General features: G+C 44.7%; 1 protein-coding gene across 1 annotated transcript in view; it reads left to right on the top strand.

Annotated features, from left to right (window-relative positions):
- The window catches only part of PTK2 (protein tyrosine kinase 2), a 368,771-nt gene that overhangs the window by 341,833 nt on the left and 5,441 nt on the right, over positions 1-21,497 (top strand). The window contains exons 31-35 of the mRNA XM_017895110.1: positions 8,484-8,523; positions 9,576-9,682; positions 12,977-12,985; positions 14,259-14,414; positions 20,367-20,447. Of these exons, the coding sequence (XP_017750599.1) occupies positions 8,484-8,523; positions 9,576-9,682; positions 12,977-12,985; positions 14,259-14,414; positions 20,367-20,447 (393 nt within the window). The remainder of the gene's footprint in view (positions 1-8,483; positions 8,524-9,575; positions 9,683-12,976; positions 12,986-14,258; positions 14,415-20,366; positions 20,448-21,497) is intronic.

The following is a 21,497-nucleotide window of genomic DNA, read 5'->3' as shown; positions in this document are numbered from 1 at the left end:
TTTTTTTTTTTTTTTTTTGAGACGGAATCTCGCTCTTTCGCCTGGGCTGGAGTGCAGTGGCCGGATCTCAGCTCACTGCAAGCTCCGCCTCCCAGGTTTACGCCATTCTCCTGCCTCAGCCTCCCGAGGAGCTGGGACTACAGGTGCCCGCCACCTCGCCCGGCTAGTTTTTGTATTTTTTTTAGTAGAGACGGGGTTTCACCGTGTTAGCCAGGATGGTCTCGATCTCCTGACCTCGTGATCCACCCGTCTCGGCCTCCCAAAGTGCTGGGATTACAGGCTTGAGCCACCGCGCCCAGCCAATCTTCTATATTTTCTAGTTTATGTGCATAGAGGTGTTCATAATGTTCTATGATAGTTATATGTATTTTTCTGTAGGGTTGGTGGTAATGTCTCCTTTGTCATTTCTGATTGTATTTATTTGGATCTTCTCTCTTTTTTTTAATTAGTCTAGCAAGTGGTCTGTCATTCTTATGTATTCTTTCAAATAACCAATTTCTGGTTTCATTTATCTTTTGTATGTTTTTTCATGTCTCAATTTCGTTTAGTTCAGCTCTGATTTTGGGTATTTCTTGTTTTCTGCCAGCTTTGGGGTTGGTTTGCTCTTGTTTTTCTAGTTCCTCAAGGTGCAATGTCAGGTTATTATTTTGAGATCTTTCTAACTTTTTGATGTAGATGTTTAGCACTGTAAACTTTCCTCTTAACACTGCCATAGCTTTGTTCAAGAGATTCTAGTATGTTGTATCTTTGTACTTATTAGTTTCAAAGAAATCTTGATTTCTGCCTTACCCGGAAGTCATTCAGGAGCAGGTTGTTTAATTTCCACGTAATCAAATGGTTTTGAACAATCTTTTTAGTACTGATTTCTATTTTTATTGTGCTGTGGTCCTAGAGTGTGGTTGGTGTGATTTTGGGTTTGTTTTTAATTTGCTATACAATTGTTTTATAACTAATTGTATGGTTTATTTTAGAGTATGTATCATGTGCAGATGAGAAGAATGCATATTCTGTTGTTTAATCATCAGGGACGTTAGCCTGAAATTTTCTTCTTTTGTTGTTTCTGCCAGGTTTGGGACTCAATGATTCTGGCCTCATAGAATGAGTTAGAGAGCAGTACCTTTTAGTAATAAGCCAAACTCTTTGTGACCTAAAGAAATGTGTACATCATTTCTCAGCCTTTTGGCTAAGATCAACTGAAGAAATATATACACGTATTAGCTGTTAACACAAGCTGTCATTTGCTAAATTTCTTTTTTTTATTTTTTATTTTTTATTTTTTTTTTTGAGACGGAGTCTGGCTCTGTCGCCCGGGCTGGAGTGCAGTGGCCGGATCTCAGCTCACTGCAAGCTCTGCCTCCCGGGTTTACGCCATTCTCCTGCCTCAGCCTCCGGAGTAGCTGGGACTACAGGCGCCCGCCACCTCGCCCGGCTAGATTTTGTATTTTTTTAGTAGAGACGGAGTTTCACCGTGTTAGCCAGGATGGTCTCGATCTCCTGACCTCGTGATCCGCCCGTCTCGGCCTCCCAAAGTGCTGGGATTACAGGCTTGAGCCACCGCGCCCGGCCTAAATTTCTTGTTGTTGTTTTTGTTTTTGTTTTGAGATGGAGTCTCGCTCTGTCACCCAGAGCTGGAGTTCAGTGGGGTGGTCTCGGCTCACTATAACCTCCGACTCCCAGGTTCAAGTGATTCTCCTGTCTCAGCCTCCCGAGTAGCTGGAACTACAGGCATGTACCACCACGCCCAGCTAATTTTTGAATTTTTGGTAGAGACAGGGTTTCACAATGTTGGCCAGCTGGTCTCAAACTCCTGACTTCAAGTGATCCACTTGGCCCATTTGCTAAATTTTTATACTCTTACTACATGGTTATAAAAGTCTTCAGAGTCACAGAAAACTTCTTCAAGCAAGATTTTTTTCTTCTGAATGTTGCAGGGGGAGAATGCCTGAAATTCTCTTTAAAGAGCTAGCTTATGATTATTCCAATTATATTTAACCCATTTATGCCTAGTCTTCCATTATTGGAATGCTAAGCTTGTGGGAGTTATTTATATCCTACTGCCCAAGGTCATTGCCAGTGATTTTTCCACACCAAAAAATTTGCAGCCTCCAGCATAAATAGGACTTATTTTCACACCAATTCTAACTCCTTCTTAACATTTTAGGACCAACTACGTGTTATGCATTAGTCTCTTCAACATAAGGAAGTGGCCAGTTTGGGGTTGGTTGGCTCTTGTTTTTCTAGTTCCTCAGGGTGTAATGTTAGGTTATTAATTTGAGTAATTTGAGATTTTTTTTTTTTTTTTTTTTGAGACAGATCTTGCTCTGTCACCCAGGCTGGAGTGCAGTGCCAGAATCTCAGCTCACTGCATCTTCTGCCTACCAGGCTCAAGCAGTTCTCCTGCCTCAGCCTCCAAGTAGCTGGGATTACAGCCACCCGCCTAATTTTTGTATTTTTAGTAGAGACGGCGTTTCACCATGTTAGCCAGGCTCATCTCGAACTCCTGACCTCCAGTGATCACCCACCTTGGCCTCCCAAAGTGCCGGGATTACAGGCGTGAGCCACCGCACCCAGCTGAATTTAAGATCTTCTTAACCTTACTCATTTGAGCAAACCAACGCCAAATTTCCATCAGCAAATGTCTAAGTTAAATGCAGATTTCCTTAAACATTTGCTGTGCCTGTGAGGTAGCAGAGTTATGGAGTTAAAGTTTTACCCTAATAAGGGTGAAACTACTACTAAGTTGACTTCTAGTCACACGTGTGTGTATGCAACTGTCAACACTTAACATCTTGCAAACATTTTTTCTATATAAAATAGCACCCAGTCGGGTGCACTGGCTGACATTCTTTAGTTCATGAGCAAGAAGGTTGCATTATCAGCCATTTAACATTCCCATACACTGAGCTCCTCCCTTGTGTTGAAGAGACAGATGCATAACAAGCAGTTGGTCTTGGTGTGAAAATAAGTCCTATTCAAGATACTAGCTATTTAGAACATTGCTAATAGGAAATTTGTTAGATAAGGAAAATTCTTTGTGTTCCAGTGTGTGTGGCCCATAGAAGGTACTGAGAAAAAAATGTGAATTTGTTAATTAATCAAACCTGGATAGAAGGATTATGCAGAAACGCTTTATTAATAAGAACTTGTGGCCAGGAGCAATGGCTCACGCCTGTAATCCCAGCACTTTGGAAGACCGAGGCAGGTGAATCACCTGAGGTCAGGAGTTCGAGACCAGCCTGACCAACATGGTGAAACCCCATCTCTACTAAAAATACAAAAAAATTATTCGAGCTTGGTAGCGGGTACCTGTAATCCCAGCTACTCAGAAGACTGAGGCAGGAGAATCGCTTGAACCCGGGAGACAGAGGTTGCAGTGAGCCAAGATTGTGCCATTGCACTCCAGCCTGAGCCAGAAGAGCAAAACTCTGTCTTTAAAAAAGAAAAAAAGAACTTCTAAGACAATCAGATGACACATGATGGGCCCACCTAAGATCTCAGTTTGCTTTGTGCCGGGTGGAGGTAACAGTAAGAGTGCTTAGTGCTAACTGACGACCTGGCTTAGTACTGTGAGGTGCTGTGTCACATCACTCTTGACACATCGGGTACTGTCGTCATCCACATTTCACAAATGAGTAGACCAGGACTCAAAGAAAACTTGCCTAAGTGCCCCCATTTATGCACATATAGCCAGCCTTTCTCAACAGACTTCACTGACTGCCTTCCTGGGGACTGTTAACATGCTATGACCATTTCTGGGTTTTTTCCCCTTTTGTGGTTTCCTAAAGATGATAATTTGGTTTTGGCCCCATTTGTGAAATGCTCCAGCTTTTAACACTTCCAGAAATGTGCCACAGCTTCAGGGAGAACCCTTTGACTAGAAAGCCATGTAGATTGTAAATGGATGTGAACTAGTTAGTAAACATTAATAACTGACTAGTGGAAAATTGATCCCATCAGTGTGCATAAAAAGTAAAAATTTATTTAGACTTTAACACACAGGTTGACAGCATGTTCATTTTGTGATGACAACCTAGTTGTCTTATTAGGTAAGTGTTATTAGCCTCAGTTTACAAGTGGAAAAACCAAATCCCCTAACAGCTCTGCAACTTTTCCAAAGTAAACAGCTGGGTCCACACAGAACCTTGCACGAGGCCTAGCTCCACACACTCATCCTGTCAGGCTTCTGAAGCAGGGTCTCTCCTTTACTGTACCTGAGTACCCGAGCACGTTGTACGTAATCACACATTGGCTAGATTACTCTGGGATTTTCTGAGAATAGGATTTTCTTTTTTTTTTTTTTTTTTTTTTTGAGACGGAGTCTCGCTCTGTCGCCCGGGCTGGAGTGCAGTGGCCGGATCTCAGCTCACTGCAAGCTCCGCCTCCCGGGTTTACGCCATTCTCCTGCCTCAGCCTCCCGAGTAGCTAGGACTACAGGCGCCTGCCACCACGCCCGGCTAGCTTTTTGTATTTTTTTAGTAGAGACGGGGTTTCACCGTGTTAGCCAGGATGGTCTCGATCTCCTGACCTCGTGATCCGCCCGTCTCGGCCTCCCAAAGTGCTGGGATTACAGGCTTGAGCCACCGCGCCCGGCCGAGAATAGGATTTTCTAGTTCATCAAACTTTCTTGTTACCCGAGTATCAACCAGAAAGTTCTTTGTGTTTTTAAACCCTTTAAAATGAGCATGGGGCCAGACGCGGTAGCTCACACACCTATAATCACAGTACTTTGGGAGGCCGAGGCAAGCAGACCACTTGAGGTCAGGAGTTCAAGACCAGCCTGGCCCACATAGTGAAGCCCTGTCTCTACTAAAAATACAAAAAATTAGCCAGCTGTGGTGGCACACACCTATAATCCCAGCTACTTGGGAGGCTGAGGCAGGAGAATCACTTGAACCTGGGAGGCGGAAGTTGCAGTGAGCCAAGATTGTACCACTGCACTCTAGCCTGGGCAACAGAGCAAGACTCCAGCTCAAACAAACAAACAAAAAAAACATGGAGAGCACTCAGCTGGCCGTGAGCTTGCTGGCTGGGGACAGACGTCACATAAATTTAAAATTTTTTTTAATTAAAAAGGGCATAGGTTTTATTGCCTGAAGCGGTGAGTACAGCACAGCCAATAGACACTATCTGTGGTTAAGTATTGACCCGTTTCCACCATTCCCTGCCCTCACGCCTCTCTGTCTACCCTGACCACCTCGCTGTTCATCACACATTCGGTGTGCCCTACTGGGACTCCTCCGTCTCCAAGCTACTCTTCTCCCAGGTTGCTACAAGTGTTCCCTTTCAGGGATCACTTTCTTAGAAGGCCTGACCTTCCTACTTAAAACTGCAGCTTTGGTCTGGGGTAGTGGCTCAGGCCTGTAATCCCAGTACTTGGGGGAGGCCAAGGTGGGTGGATCGCTTGAGCTCAAGAGCTTGAGACCAGCCTGGGTAACATGGCAAAACCTTGTCTCTACAAAAAATATAAAAACTAGCCAGGTGTGGTGGTGTGTACCTGTGGTCCCAGCTGTCAGCTACTCAAGAGGCTGAGGCAGGAGGATCACTTGAGCCCAGGAAGTCGAGTCTGCAGTGAACTGAGGTCATGCCACAGCACTGCAACCTAGGTGACAGAGTAATACCCTGTCTCAGAAAAACAAAAGGGGCCAGGAGTGGTGGCTCACGCCCGTAATCCCAACACTTTGGCAGGCCCAGGTGGGCAGATCACTTGAGCTCAGGAGTTCGAGACCAGCCTGGCCAACATGGTGAAACCCCATTTTTACCAAAAATGCAAAAAATTAGCCAGGCATTTTGGTGGGCGTTTGTAATCCCAGCTACTCGGGAGGCTAAGGCAGGAGAAGCACTTGAACCTGGGAGGCAGAGGTTGCAGTGAGCCAAGATTGTGCCACTGTACTCCAGCCTGGGCGACAGAGTAAGACTCCGTCACTCACTCACTCAATCAGTAAATAAATACCAAAAAACTTGTAGCTCCTCTCCTTCTATCCCAGCCATCTCCATTCTTTGTGGGATATAGCTTCTCCTAACAGAACACAGAATATACTAATACATGTTCATTGTTTATTATCTGTCTCCCTCCACTGCATTGTTAGCTGTTTGCTCCCCGGGCAGGATCTTTGTTTTATACCTCAAACAGTGCCTCGAACACAGCAGGTGTTCAATAACTGTTCATGGAACAAGTGAATGATACGAAAAGGATCTGTAAAGGAGAAAGTGCTACACAAAAATAAGTTGATATGGTATCATTCTTCATACCTTCAAGCTCCGAGACTTTTTGCGAGTCTTTAAAATCAGAGGTGTTAAATGACATGTTGAAAACAACTTGATTGTGCTTGATTGTGTGAGGGAGGAACAATTTTAATTTTGTGTGCTATTTTTATAGCCCTTGTATTGTGAAGAAGTGGATCTCTTTTCAGTAGAAAGTAAAGCACCTTGAGTTATATCTATTAGCCAGTTCATTATTTTAAAGTAAGCGAGAAAAGTCTTTCTTTTCAGAAGTAGAACATTCCAAAAAGATTTTTTTCCAGGTAGTTAGCCTCAGAAAGACTATTTTAAGTGCAGTTTCAGGTATGACAACTTGAAGGAGAACTGGTGTTAAGTGAAACTTTATCGTGTGCCTGAAACAGAAGTTCTGGGCTGTGGTTTGGCTTCTCTGGCTTGGCCTGGAACTGATGGAGGTGTAGCAACAGGTCCTGACACACACAGTGCTTTGGGGATGATGACAGTGTAGGCCCATGGGAATCTACACACCCAGTGCTACCAAGCCCCTTTCCATCATTGTTCTGGTTGTACCCGTTTTTGTGATAAGCATAGTTGGGAGACCAGGCAGGAGAAGATGCAGACACTGGGAAGTCCTGGGATTTTAAACCCTATAGAGGTAAACTGGAGACATCCATGTAAGAACATTTCACATTTTTTTAATTGGTATAAATTTAAGGGGTATAAATGCAGTTTTTTGTCATGGATATATTGCATAGTGGTGAAGTCTGAGCTTTTAGTATAACCATCACCCAAATAGTGTACATTATACCCATTAAGTAATTTCTTTTTTTTTTTTTTTTTTTTTTTTTTGAGATGGAGTCTCCCTCTGTTGCCCAGGCTGGAGTACACTGGCGCAATCTCGGCTCACTGCAACTTCCACCTTTCCAGGTTCAAGCAGTTCTCCTGCCTCAGCCTCCCAAGTAGCTGGGATTACAGGCGCATATCACCATGCTGCCCGACTTTTTTTTTTTTTTTTAGTGGAGACGGGGTTTCACCATGTTAGCCAGGATGGTCTCGATCTCCTGACCTCGTGATCCGTCCGCCTCGGCCTCCCAAAGTGCTGGGATTATAGACATGAGCCACTGCACCTGGCCCCATTAAGTAATGTCTTAACGCTGTCCCCCGCTGCCCACAACTCTTCCAAGTCCCCAGTGACTATTCCACATTCTTAGGTACATATGTACGCAGTATTTAGCTCCCACTTATGAGAACATGCATGATTTGATTTTTCTGTTTGTAAGTTGTTTCACCTAAGATAATGGCCTACACATTACTGCATCCATCCCCACTGCTGCAAAAGACAGGAATTTATTTATTTATTTATTTATTTGTTTGTTTGTTTGTTTGTTTATTTATTTTGAGACAGAGTCTTGCTCTGTTGCCCAAGCTGGAGTGCAGTGGCGTAATCTCGGCTCACTGCAAACTCTGCCTCCTGGGTTCAAGCAATTCTCCTGCCTCAGCCTCCCAGGTAACTGAGATTACACGCATGTACCACCATGCCCAGCTAATTTTTGTGTTTTTAATAGAGACACGGTTTTGCCATGTCATCCAGGCTGGTCTTGAACTCCTGACCTAAGGTTATTGCCTGTTTTGACCTCCCAAAGTGCTGGGATTACAGGCATGAGCCACCATGCCCAGCCAGTTGTATTCTTTTTTATGGCTAAACAGTATTCCATTGTATACATATACCACATTGTTTTATCCAGACACTCATTGATGGATACTTAGGTTGATTCCGTATCTTGGATATTGGGAGGAGTGCAGTGATACATATAGCAGTGCAGGGATCTTTTTGATACAGTGATTTGTTTTCCTTTGGCATATATACGCAGTCATGGGATTGCTGGATTGAATAGTAGTTCTATTTTGAGTTATTTGATAAGTAGTTCTGTTTTGAGTTCTTCCAGTTCATTTTCCATAGAGGTTGTACTAATTTACATTCTCAGCCGTGTAAGAACATTTTAAATGGGTTATGACCACCGTATTTGTGGTTCCAGAGTGTCCCATGCTTGCTTCTCTCACAGCCCTTTCCACACATCCTGTTGGCATCATTTGCTTATTTGCCTGATCCCCCACCCCAACTGACACCTTATACAGAACCCTGTCTTGTTCATTTTGATACCCCAGAATCTAGCCTAGAAGTTCAAGGGGGTAGACAGGGTGGGAGAGAAAGGTCATTACCCAATTGTATATACCAGTGCATTGACTGAACTTTTCTTTTCCCACAGATTGGAAACCAACATATATATCAGCCTGTGGGTAAACCAGGTAAAGAAGAAAAGAATTGGGCGGAAAGAAGTTAGTTTAATTTAATGAAAGCAGGTTTTGAATGTATATGGTGTCGTAGCTTTGGAATACCCTCATGATTAATTTTGCCTCTACAGACCACAGCAAGTGCAATGTTTACCACATTCAGCTTATTACTGGAGTATTGGGAAAAAGAATTTGTTGGTATAATGCATCAGAAATACCTCCTTAGGGTTGCAGTGAGCCGAGCTCATGCCACTGCACTCCATCCTGGGCGACAGAGCAACACTTGGTCTCAAAAAAAAAAAAAAAGAAAAGAAATGCCTCCTTAGAATGCAAGATTAGTGTCTTTTGTAAGAAGAGCAGTAGGCATTTATTTAGGAGTGGTTTCTTTTTTTTTTTTTTTTTTTTTTTTTTTTGGAGACAAGGTCTTACTCTGTCACCCAGGCTGGAGTATGGTGGTGGGTACAATCTCAGCTCACTGCAACCTCCACCTCCTGCCTCAGCCTCCCAAGTAGCTGGGACTGTGGTGCACACCACCATGCCTGGCTAAATTTTCTTTTCTTTTTTCTTTTTTTTTTTTTTTTTTAATTTTAGTAGAGATGGGGTTTCACCGTGTTGCCCAGGCTGGTCTTGAACTCCTGAGGTCAGGCATCTGACCACCTCAGCCTCCCAAAGTGCTGAGATTACAGACGTGAGCCACGGTGCCCAACCTTCTTTCTCTGTTTTTTATTTTTTTGAGACAGAGTTTTGCTCTTGTTGCCTAGGCTGGAGTGCAATGGTGCTATCTTGGCTCACCGCAACCTCCACCTCCCAGGTTCAAGTGATTCTCCTGCCTCAGTCTCCTGAATAGCTGGGATTACAGGCATGCACCACCACACCTGGCTAATTTTGTATTTTTAGTAGAGACGGGGTTTCTCCGTGTTGGTCAGGCTGATCTCAAACTCCCGACCTCAGGTGATCTGCCCGCTTCGGCCTCCCAAAATGCTGAGATTACAGGCGTGAGCCACTGCCCCCAGCAGTTACTCTTTCTTAACGCACATGACTTAATGGGAATCATTCTCTCTCACCAGATCCTGCAGCTCCACCAAAGAAACCGCCTCGCCCTGGAGCTCCCGGTCACCTGGGAAGCCTTGCCAGCCTCAGCAGCCCTGCTGACAGCTACAACGAGGGTGTCAAGGTGGGCATCTGAGCCTGTGCAGCACCTTCTGCTTGCAGGATTTGTGGTGTCCCCTAGTTCTCAGTTGACGGTGTTCATGTCATAGAGTGGAGTTGGTGCTGAAAATAGAACAGTGCAGAGTGGAACTGCAGTGAGACCCAGTACTCAATTGGTCTGGTTCTGAACCCCTCTGAGAGTCAGGGAAAAGCTTTATGCAAACATTTTCTTTTCCATTTTCCTCTCAGTGTAATAGATTTTAGGAACTCAGTCAGATTCCGATTTTCTACATACATCTTCCTCTAATCAGACAGAATGTTTTCTTTAGAATAAATTGCCGAGATTGTTTCTGGTTTTTAAAATTAATTAAACCAGGATGCTTGGGGTTAAGTGAGGACTTTCGTAGGCTCCAAGTTTGTAAGTGTGGCTTCATGGAAGACTTATTTATTTTCCATTTAGAGTTAGAATTGGATTTGTAAAAGCAGTGTATGCTGAGTAGAGCCATCCTCAAACTAAGGGGAGTGTTTGACTCAGGCACAAACAACCATAAGCTTCTGAGTTTGGCAGTCAGAAGTCAAGTGCAGCCTGCCCCAAGGGGTGCAAGCTGGAGCTGTTGGTGCCTGTGACTCTCCTGGGTCCCCACCAGCCCTCACCGAGTGCTGGAGCCATTAGAGGAGCAGCCCTCCTCCCTGAGAGATCTGACAGAGGAGGCTCTTCTTTTCTAACCTGGGTCCTGTAAGGAGATGGGATCTTCTTACTTTCCACTTAAGATAACAAATTACCTCTCAAAACAGACCCTATTCCTCAATTCTCATATACCTTTAATTCACATTTTAATATCTCTAAAATTGGGATGGTGTTTTGGTTTAATTGGCAAGATTTTTTTTTTTTCTTTCTTAGTGGTTCATTAAAAAATGATGCATCTTGGGCTGGGCACAGTGGCTCACGCCTGTAATCCCAGCATTTTGGGAGGCCAAGACAGGTGGCGGATCACGAGGTCAGGAGTTCGAGACCAGCCTGGCCAACATGGTGAAACCCGATCTCTACTGAAAATACAAAAAAATTAGCTGGGTGTGGTGGCGCACACCTATAATCCCAGCTACTCAGGTGGCTGAGGCAGAATCGCTTGAACCCAGGAGGCGGAGGTTACAGTGAGCCGAGATCATGCCATTGCACCCAGCCTGGGCGACAAAGCAAGACTCCGTCTCGAGGTTTAAAAAAAAAAAAAAGATGCATCTTATAGCGGAAGACATCTTAAAATCTGAAAAATATCACATCAGGTTAAGATAAACTTTGCTTTACCAGTAACCACCATTTATTGAATGGCTTCCCTTCACCAAGTTCTGTGGCAGTCCTTTTTCATGTATTATCAGTTCTCATGTCAACCTCACAGGACCGGTAGTAGTATCATTTCTCAGATGACCAAGGCTCACAGAGATTAAGCAGTTTGTTCAAGGTTACACAGCCTCCACATAGCTGAGCTGTGCTTGGCCGCAGGCTTGGCTGAGCACATACTTGACTCAAAGGCACTGGCCTCCAAAGCTAAGCTTAGTTAGATGTAGATACATTGTTGTCTTCTCAGAGTCATCAGAAAGTTAGTCCAGGGTAAGAGAAAATGTCATCTCCAGGCCCAGAGTGATAGCCTGCAGCTTAGAGGGCACACATTTGCCAGTGTTCATTGAGGAGGTGACCAGAGGGTGAATGGGTAGCCACTGGCACAAACTAGCCTGCTCTCTGTGACCATAGTGAAAGTACCAACTGGGCTAGGGATGCCTCTGCCCTTAGAGTTGGTGCCCAGAGTTCATGCCAGGGGCTTGTAAGTACCTGGGAATCAGGAACTTCCCCAGTTCACCAGGCTTCCAATCCCTAGGATGCCTCCTGACAGTTCTGTTAAAGACACACTGTCTTCTCCAGGGAAAATTCAGGAAGGACACACCCTTCCCAATATTGGCTTCTTTCAGTAAATTTCGAAAAAGGTGCCAGACATGGTGGCACACCCCTATAGTCCCAACTACTCGGGAGGCTGAGGAAGGAGGATCACTTCAGCCCAGGAGTTTGAATCTGGCTTGTGCAACATAGTGAGACCCCATCTCTTTAAAAAAAGAAAAGGGGACAAAATGAGATTAATGAATTACTTCTTATTTTCATAAGCCAAAAGACAGACTTTCAAAATGGCTTATATTACAATGGAAAACCAACTTTAGAGGTAGATCAGGTACCACCTTAGAATTCTGACATACGCTTATGTTTCATAGCTGGAATAACATAATGAATACATCTAATTAGGAATACCCTTAATGTAGGGTATGAAGCAAATTGAAATCTTGAAAATAATATGTGTACTTAAAATATATAAAGATTTCCCCCCTACCCCCCCGCACCAAGACAGAGTCTTGCTCTGTCACCCAGGCTAGAGTGCAGTGGTGCAATCTCGGCTCACTGCAAGCTCCGCCTCCCAGGTTCACGCCATTCTCCTGCCTCAGCCTCCCAAGTAGCTGGGACTACAGGCACCCGCCACCATGCCCGGCTAATTTTTTTTTTTTTTTTTTTTGTATTTTAGTAGAGACAGGGTTTCACCGTGTTAGCCAGGATGGTCTCGATCTCCTGACCTTGTGATCTGCCCGCCTTGGCCTCCCAAAGTGCTAGGATTACAGGCGTGAGCCACCGCACCCGGCCTAAGTAGATCTTTAAACAATGTGAAATATACACCTGTTTCTTCATTGTCTGCTTGGTAGAGGTCATTGAATCCATCCTAAAAGAACAGTCATGATAGTGCATGCACACTGGCCAGGCTGGGCCTAATATCTTTAAACACAGCCCCAAGTCAGGAATCTTTATGATAGCATTATGGCTAGATGATGTAGTGGATCTCACGGATATTGAGGGGCTGGGCTCAGGAACTGAGGCTGCTTTAGTTTCTCCTGAATCTCTGAGAATTCAGATGGGCAGTTTTCAGTAATTAAAACCATATGTCCTCCTCCTCCTTTCTTTTTGAAGAGCCCTCATTCTGTTGATCTTGCACTGCTGCTGGATTGTTCCTCGGGCTTTGCATGTTCCCTGCATTTGTTTTGTAACTGAGCATGGTGCATGGCAGACCTCTCTATGCAGTGTGCTGGGGCAGTGAGCAGGTGGCACAGTAGCCACACCCTGGCAACAGTGAGTGAGAGCTGGTGGGCAGGCTTGGAAACTAGCTCCTTTTTGTTCTACTCATGTGTTTTTATGGGGGATTTGTCTGATGCCTTTATTAATATTGTTTTTCTTTTTTCCCTTTCTCTGATAAATTCCTTTAACTTTTCCTCACCTTCCGTTCGACAATAGCCATGGAGGGTAAGCACATCGTGTCTTTGTGTGTCTGTCCAGCTCTCTCTATCACACCCGGCTCTCTGCATGTAACTTTGGACTGGAAAGCAGGAAGCCCAAGTAGGAGGGCACTTTGGCCTGGTTTGTCACCTCTCATGACTGACAGATGCCAAAAGCAGTGTTTATATATGCGAAAGAATGAGACGTGCACATCTTTGCAGTAAATGAATTATTCTTGTGCTTTTCTATCTCATACCCAGACTTTGGAACAACCAAGAATTAATCTGTTCCAAATTACTTGGGCAAAAGCACCCAAGGGTTTAGAAATGGGAACTTATATTTAGACTGAGCACTGGCAGCATGTTCATGATTGAACTGTATGTGCTACAAGTTAGTCTTCTTTAAAAAATGTATATATATACCATTTTATGCCTGCTATAATTCTAACCAGTTGGAATTTTTTAAATACTGCTGAAGATTTCCCAAAGGCCCTCATGTTATTCCACCATCAGTGCTCAAGTTATCTTAGTAACATTTCTTGATGTCTCTTCTGTGCCCAGGCCCTAGGTGGACATTGTTACATCTTTGGCCTCATCTTCCCTCATCACAATTGTCCGGGTGAGAGAGCTGAGGCTTTATAAGCGTAGGCCCAGGTGCTTTCCAGCAGTCAGCACAGAGCTGGCTGAAAGCGGGGTCTCTTGACAGGGAGGCTCCTAGTGACACTACTGCTGCTTTGACTTCAGTCACGACCTGCAAACAGACGCTACCCCCTTAAAGTGCATTCATGTGTCAGCTTTTTATAATTGTAGAAAAAACATGTTTCCTTTAGGCGGCTGAGGGCAGCTAAGCTGAGCCATACCGTTTTCACTGCAGAATTCAAACTAAGTGGAAATCTTTATAGTCTTCATGTAGAATGTTTAACTCTTTAGCCAAATAGGTAATTTTGTCTAAAATTCAGTAAATCCTCAGATGGATTATTATCTTGTGGTAAATGATCTTGGGGTGAGGGGACGTTGAATCACGTCTTTGAAAGAATCTGGGGTTTTTAGTATAATATGTATGATTCCATCTCATTTCCTTTAACTGAGCTCAAAGTTAGAAAAAAATATTGCCTAATTTGTCAGTTGGAGGAATTACTTTACTGTCATTCTCAATCTGAACTATATCCTGTACACACAAGAAAATCAATGACCTTCTGCAATCTGTTTTCATCTCTTGTAAAGACCCTCTCTAGCTTGATTGTGGTGATCTCACGCCATCTGCTGGAGAGCAGAAAAATGACTGGCTTCTGTGTTGTCAGCTTCAGCCCCAGGAAATCAGCCCCCCTCCTACTGCCAACCTGGACCGGTCAAATGATAAGGTGTACGAGAATGTGACGGGCCTGGTGAAAGCTGTCATCGAGATGTCCAGTAAAATCCAGCCAGCCCCACCAGAGGAGTATGTCCCTATGGTGAAGGTAAAACACAGTCACATTGTGTACCGGCAAAAATGTTCTTGTTTCCTGGAAGCTGTGGTGCCAGTTGATAGATGTCTCTAGGGACCCCCGCCCCACCAAAGTCAGAACGGATGCTTTAGAAGGTCTTCGCGAAGGCTCCATACAGAGACAATGTCAGTGAGAATCGCAGTTATTCTGAAATGCTGTTCCTATCTTGTTTTTGTCTGTCAGTAAACACTAGGATGGGAGTGTCTTGAAGCAGTACACTCTTAATAATTATCGCTCACACATAAAGTCTGCAGTGAAAGAGAAAGCTGCAAAAGTATGCTTACAGTATGATGCCATTTATGCAAACTTGAAAAACATGCAAAATAATCCTATGTAAGACTTAGGGTGATGTGGTTACATTGTTAGAGTGAAAGACAAGTAGAGGAATGATCATTATCAAATTCAGATCCCGCACCTCTAAGGAGGAGCTAACTGAAGAAAGGTACATTGGGAGGATTTATCTGTGTTGTTCTTCTTAAGCTGAGGGTTGGGTATGTGGATGTTCATTGAATTTTCTTTTAAAAGAGTAAAATAAATAAAATACCATGCCAGTAAACTAATGTTTTCCAAATTGTGTTCAATGGAGTGGGATCCTAGGAGACAGTGACAGGTGTTCTGTGAAAAAGGCTGGGTGCAGTGGCTCATGCCCTTAATCCCAGCACTTTGGGAGGCTGAGGCAGGCAGATCACTTGAGGTCAGGAGTTCAAGACAGCCTGGTCAACATGGTGGAACCCATCTCTAGAAAAAGAAAGAAAGAAAAAGGACACTAGGCCCAAGGAAATTCAGCAGTGGCTCCTCCTAAGGAGACAGACTGGCATGTTACAGACTGGCATGTTTTACGACTGGCATGTTTGCAGACTGGATGTTTACAGACTGGCATGTTACAGACTGGCATGTTTACAGCTGGCATGTCTTACAGACTGGCAATGTTTACAGACTGGCATGTTTACAGACTGCATGTTTACAGACTGGCATGTTTACAGACTGGCATGTTACAACGACGTGCATGTTACAGACTGGCATGTTTACAGACTGGCAAGTTTACAGACTGGCCATGTTTGCAGACTGCATGGTTTGCAGACTGCATGTTTGCAGACTGGCATGTTACAGGACTGGCATGTTTTACAGCTGCATGTTCAGACTGGCATGTTTGGCAGACTGGCATGTTTACGATGCATGTTACGACTGGCATGTGCGACTGGCATGTTGCAGATGGCATGTTTACAGACTGGCATGTTTACGACTGGCATGTTTGGCAGACTGGCATGTTTGCAGACTGGCTGTTTGCGACTGCATGTTTACAGACTGGCATGTTTGCAGACTGGCATTTTGCGACTGGGCAATGTTTGCGACCTGGCATGTTTCAGACTGCATGTTTCAGACTGGCATGTTTGCGACTGGCATGTTTGGCAGACTGGCATGGGTTTACAGACTGGCTGTTACAGACTGGGCATGTTTAGTCAGACTGGGCATGTTTGCAGACTGGCATGTTTACAGACTGCATGTATTGGCAGACTGGCATGTTTACAGACTGGCCAAAAAAAAAAAAAAAAAAAAAATTCGTTTGGCAGACTGGCATGTTTGCAACTGGCATGTTTACAGACTGGGCATGTTAGCGACTGCGCATGTTTGCAGACTGGCATGTTTGCAGACTGGGCATGTTTGGCAGACTGGCATGTTTGCAGACTGGCATGTTTGGCAGACTGGCAAAATGTTACAGAGCTGGCATGTTAACAGACTGGCTGTTTGCAGACTGGGCATGTTTGCAGACTGGCATGTTTGAAGACTGGGCATGTTTGGCAGACTGGCATGTTAGTCAGACTGGCATGTTTGCAGACTGGCATGTTTGCAGACTGGCATGTTGCGACTGGGCCATGTTGCAGAGCTGGCATGTTAGCAGACTGGCATGTAGGCAGACTGGCATGTTTACAGACTGGCATGTTGCAGACTGGCATGTTTGCACTGGCATGTACAACTGGCATGTTGCAGACTGGCATGTTTCAGGACTGGCAATGTTTGCAGACTGGCATAGTTTAACAGACTGGCAGTTTGGCAGAACTGCATGTTGCAGACTGGCATGTATTTCAGACTGGCATATGTTTACAGCTGGCATGTTTGCAGACTGCATGTTTACCAGACTGGGCATGTTTGGCAGACTGCATGTGCAGACTGGCATGTTTCAGAGCTGGCATGTTTAGACTGGCATGTTTGCAGAGCTGGGCATGTTTGCAGACTGGCGATGTTTTACAGACTGGCATGTTTGGCCGACTAGGCATGTTTACGACTGGCATGTTTGCAGACTGGCCATGTTTACAGAGCTGGCCATGTACAGACTGCATGTTGAGACTGGCATGTTTCAGACTGGCATGTTGCAGACTTCATGTTACAGACTGGCATTTGCAGACTGGCATGTTGCAGACTGGCATGTTTTAGCAGACTGGTCATGTTTGGCAAGAGCTGGATGTTTAGAAGACTGGCATGTTTGCAGACTGGCATGTTTACAGACTGGCATGTTTGCAAGACTGGCAATGTTTACAGACTGCATGGTTTAAGCAGACTGGCATGTTGCAGACTGGCATGTTTGGCAGACTGGCATGTTAACGACTGGCCCATGGTTTGCAACTGGCAGTTTACAGACTGCATGTTACAGACCTGGCATGTTGCAGACTGGCCATGTTTGCAGACATGGCATGATTGCAGACTGGCATGTTTGGCAGAGCTGGCATCAGTTCGCAGACTGGCAATGTGCAGACTGGCATGTCAAGCAGACTGGCCATGTCTTGGACCGACTGGCATGTTAAAGCAGACTGGCAGCTTCTCACCGACTGGCATAGTCGACTGACTGCTATGAAGACTTGCGGCCTGGCATGTTTCGACACGACTGGCATGTTTGCAGACTCGCCCAGGATGTCTTTTGGCAGACCTAACATGCTCGGCATGGTTTCCAGAAGCTGCAAACACCCAATGCCAGCCTCTGGCACCATCGGCCTCGGTTTGCAGACTGCCAGTGCTGCAGAACATCAGTCTAGCCGCCGGGTCCTGCAAAACATGCCCAGTCTGCAAACATGCGCCCAGCGTCTGCAACATGCCAGTCTGCAAACAATGCCAGTCTGCAAACATGCAGTCTGCAAACATGCATCTGCGAAACATGCAGTGCCTGCAAACATGACCCCCCCAGTCCAGTCTGCAAACATGCCAGGTCTGCAAACATCCAGAGGCCCGGCCGTCTGCCCGCCCGCCCGGCATAGGGTTTCTGCCCCAGGACACATGCAGCAGGGTACGCAGGCTTGCGCACAATACAGTGTTACCACAGGACTTGCTGCCAACATCCAGTTGTAAAGCGTGCTCAAGACTGGCATGTTTGCAGACTGGCATGTTTGCAGACTGGCATGTTTGCAGACGCATGTTTGCAGACTGGCATGTTTGCAGACTGGCATGTTTGCAGACTGGCATGTTTGCAGACTGGCATGTTTGTTTACAGACTGGCATGTTTGTTTACAGACTGGCATGTTTGTTTACAGACTGGCATGTTTACAGACTGGCATGTTTACAGACTGGCATGTTGGGTGCACAGAGATGTGTCCTCCAGTTCAGAGAGTGTGGTCAAACTTTGCTGTAAGCCAGTATTTCTGAAACATACTCGAACATACTTTTTCTTCATTATAGTAAAATACACAACATAAACTACCATCTTAACCATTTTTAAGTGTACATGTCAGAGGCATTAGGTACATTCACAATGTTGTGCCACCATCAGCACCATCCACTTCTGTAACCCTTTCCTTGCAAAACTGGAACTCTGTACACTTGAAAGAACACTCCTCTTTTCCCTCCCCCAGCCCCTGGCAACCGCCATCCTACTTTCTGTCTCAATGAATTGACTACCCTAGGTACCGCCTGTAAGTGGAATCATACTGTGTTTGTCTTGTTGTGACTGGTTGATTTCACTCAGCGTAGTATCTCAGAGCTCTTCCATGTTGTAGCATGTGTCAGAATTTTCTTCCTTTTTAAGGCGGAGCAATATTCCACTGTGTGTTCACACCACACTTGGCTTATTTACTCAGCATCACAGGGCACTTGGGTTGCTTCCACCTCTCCGTCACCATGAAGAGTGCTGCTGTGAACGTGGATGTGCAAATATCTTTTTGAGACCCTGCTTTCACTTCTTTTGAGTGTATACTCAGAATTGCTGGATCACTGATCATTCTATTTTTAATTTTTTGAGGAGCCACCATTCTGTTTTTCACAGCAGCTGCACCATCTTACATTCCCACCAACAGTGCACAAGGGTTCCAGTTTCTTCATATTCTCACCAAAACTTGTTATTTTCTGGAAGGTTATTTTGAAGCTTGGGGTTTTGTGTGTGTTTTTTAAAACTAATTTTAAAACTAATTGGATGTAAAGTGTATTTAAGTGTGGCTTTGATTTGCATACAGGTCTTGAACATCTGTTTGCTTTTGAGCATTTGTGTATCTTTTCGGAAAATGTCAAGGTTTTTTTTTTTTTTTTTGGCCTGTTTTTTACATCATACTGTATTTTGTTGTTGAGTTATAGAATTCTACAATTGTTGTTGTTGGGTTTTTTGTTTTGTTTTGTTTGAGATGGAGTCTCATTCTGTTGTCACCCAGGCTTCCAGGCTGGAATGCAGTGGCACGATCTCGGTTCACTGCAACCCCTGCCTCCCAGGTTCAAGCGATTCTCCTGCCTCAGCCTCCCAAGTAGCTGGGACTACAGGCATGTGCCACCACACCTGGCTTATTTTTGTATTTTTAGTAGAGACGGGATTTCACCCCGTTGGCCAAGCTGGTCTCAAACTCCTGACCTCAGGTGATCTGCCTGCCTTGGCCTCCCAAAGTGCTGGGATTACAGGCATGAGCCACTGTGCCTGGCCGCTACAACTGTTTTTTAGTATACCTATTAGCAATCTTTGCAACAGCTTCTTATAAACCATCAATATGGAAAAAGCTGCTTAAAAGTTGTAATGTTTCATGGAAAGCACAGTTAATCCATTCTGGTTCATTTTTCTGAAGTGTATCACATAATAGTTTTAACCAAAGTTCTTAAGGAGGAAGTTTAAACAACGCAACAGTAGATGAAACCATTCAGAATTTTGTACATTTTAAGATTTTATGTGGTGATTTTATAGACACTACTTTTTTAACTGTATTCCTTCAGCCAAATGACATTCTTTTTGTATGTTGATCCAGTTATAAGTAACTGTCATTTTCTTGCTGGTTTTATTCATATGACATGTAATTTGATGTCGTAGTCATTACATTATTTGATCGCCATAAGGATGATGGTAATGAAAATTTGAAGTTTAAAATTATTTGTTTTAAATCATAGTTAGACCCTTTTTGCTACAACTCGGAAGTGGCAGGGAGCAGTGTTTCTGCTCAGTGTACGTAATAGATGAAGCCTGAGATTCAGAATAGGGTCCAAAGCAAGGCTGCCCCCTTGCATCCAGGGCAGTAGTGTCATCTCTTGCCAGCCTCATGAAGTGTTTGAATGTACCTGGGTGAGAACACATTCAGTGAACACACTTGGGGAAAGGTGTTACTATTTATCCTAACCTGTGTTGGCAGGGTTGGCATGTTGGAGCCAGGAGGATGGTATAATCTGCTTGGAAGCAGTAGATGAGAAAAAAAATCCTGCTTTCCACCCTCAGCATCTGTGTGACTTTTCTTACATGAACTTCTGTTCTTCAACCCGCTCCTTAGGGTATTAGAGCAATGAATAGTCAGATCTAAATCTTTTGGGAGAAAAAGGAGCCTCATAACTTACAAGATAGGGCTCAGCACTGAGAAAAAGAAATACAGAAATTTGCCTTGAAACTTGTGGAAAGCAAATTAAAATATATATAACTGAAAGGCATAAAAATCCTTTGCGTGTGTTCTAATATTGGCTGTGATTCTTGTCTGTTAGGAAGTCGGCTTGGCCCTGAGGACGTTATTGGCCACTGTGGATGAGACCATTCCCCTCCTACCAGCCAGCACCCACCGAGAGGTAGGGCACAATCTTTCCCTTGCAGCCCTCTGTGACAGCACTGGGTAGGGACACATTCAGGGATGTCTGTGGTGCTGAAGGCAGCTCCTCAGTCTGTGGCCGACAGAGACATCGACTGCCCTACAAGCGATGAGCTTCCCTCTAACACTGGCACCAGCCAGGACTGGGCTGTTCATTCTAGGGTATAGGGGTGGTGTGGAGCAGTGGCTGCTCAAGTTCCAGATCCTGGGTCTTCCTGCTGCTAGTCCACTGCAGAGCCACTGTGTGCGGTCCTCACCCGAGACACAAGTGGCTCTGAGCAGTGGACGAGGAAGGCACATGGGAAACTGCTACTGGTGCCGTGAACCTCAGAGGTAGAGGAATGCTGATATGAATGGGGCGGGTATTGTGCATGGTCTGCCTCCTCGAATTCTCCGTAAAAATAGTTGAGCTTGCAAATGATCCTGGTTTTCCATTTCAAGTAGTAATATAAAAAATTTCTTTTAGGCCAGGCATGGTAGCTCACGCCTGTAATCCCAGCACTTTGGAAGGCCAAGGCAGGAGGATGGCTTGAGGCCTGGATTTCAAGACAACATAGTGAGACCCTATCTCTACCAAAAAATTAATAAATTATTGTCTCAAAAAATTCCAGGCCAGGCTCGGTGGCTCACGCCTATAATCTCAGCACTTTGGGAGGCTGAGGCAGGCAGATCACGAAGTCAAGAGATCGAGACCATTCTGGCCAACATGATGAAACTCCATCTCTACTAAAAATACAAAAGGTAGCTGGGCATGGTGGCACATGCCTATAGTCCCAGCTACTCGGGAGGCTGAGACAGGAGAATCACTTGAACCCGGGAGGCAGAGGTTGCAGTGAGCCACGATCGTGCCACTGCACTCCAGCCTGGCAACAGAGTGAGATTCCATCTGACAAAAAAAAAAAATCCTTTTAAATTAATAAATGTCTTTAAGAAGCTTCTTAAGGGCTGAGTGCGGTGGCTCACCCCTATAATCCCAACACTTTGGGTGGCCAAGACAAGAGGATGGCTGAAAGCCAGTTTATGACCAGCC

Source organism: Rhinopithecus bieti, unplaced genomic scaffold (genome assembly GCF_001698545.2).
Source record: "Rhinopithecus bieti isolate Rb0 unplaced genomic scaffold, ASM169854v2 scaffold_25940, whole genome shotgun sequence".
In the NCBI taxonomy this organism is placed as follows: domain Eukaryota; kingdom Metazoa; phylum Chordata; class Mammalia; order Primates; family Cercopithecidae; genus Rhinopithecus; species Rhinopithecus bieti.
The sequence above is the reverse complement of the archived record's forward strand: the minus strand, read 5'-3'. Positions and strand labels throughout refer to the sequence as shown.